The 347-nt window shown below is 42.4% G+C and overlaps 1 protein-coding gene across 1 annotated transcript in view; it reads left to right on the forward strand.

The window, feature by feature from the left end:
* PHALS_10704 (ste ste20 ysk protein kinase) overlaps positions 1-65 on the forward strand; it is a gene marked incomplete at both ends in the record, with an annotated part of 5,537 nt that extends 5,472 nt beyond the window's left edge. Inside the window, one exon of the mRNA XM_024726176.1 lies at positions 25-65. Within this exon, the coding sequence (XP_024576879.1) occupies positions 25-65 (41 nt within the window). The remainder of the gene's footprint in view (positions 1-24) is intronic.
* Positions 66-347: the final 282 nt, after the last annotated feature.

Consider the following 347-nt stretch of genomic DNA (forward strand, 5'->3'; position numbering starts at 1 on the left):
AAAGCCTCGTATGGATCATCTTAGGGTATTTGGGTCTCATGGATATGCTCACATTGATCAAGTGAAGAGGTCAAAGATCGAACCCAAAAGCTTTAAGTGCATGTTCCTGGGTTATGCCGAACACCAAGGGATATCGAGTTTACGATTTGAAGAAAAACAAGATATCAGTATCACGGTCGGTGAAGCTGAACGAGCGTGAAGTGGGCGGCATTTATGAGACGCACCCGCCAAAACAAATAAAAGTGATTCACGTAACTAAGAACAACGATGAAAGTGCAGTGTCCAGACAGACAAAACACCAGCAAGATCAAGATGAGCCTATGGAATGTGAAGAAGAAAATGAAATT

The sequence above is a fragment of the Plasmopara halstedii genome (assembly GCF_900000015.1).
Source record: "Plasmopara halstedii genome assembly, contig: Scaffold_525, whole genome shotgun sequence".
NCBI lineage: Eukaryota > Oomycota > Peronosporomycetes > Peronosporales > Peronosporaceae > Plasmopara > Plasmopara halstedii.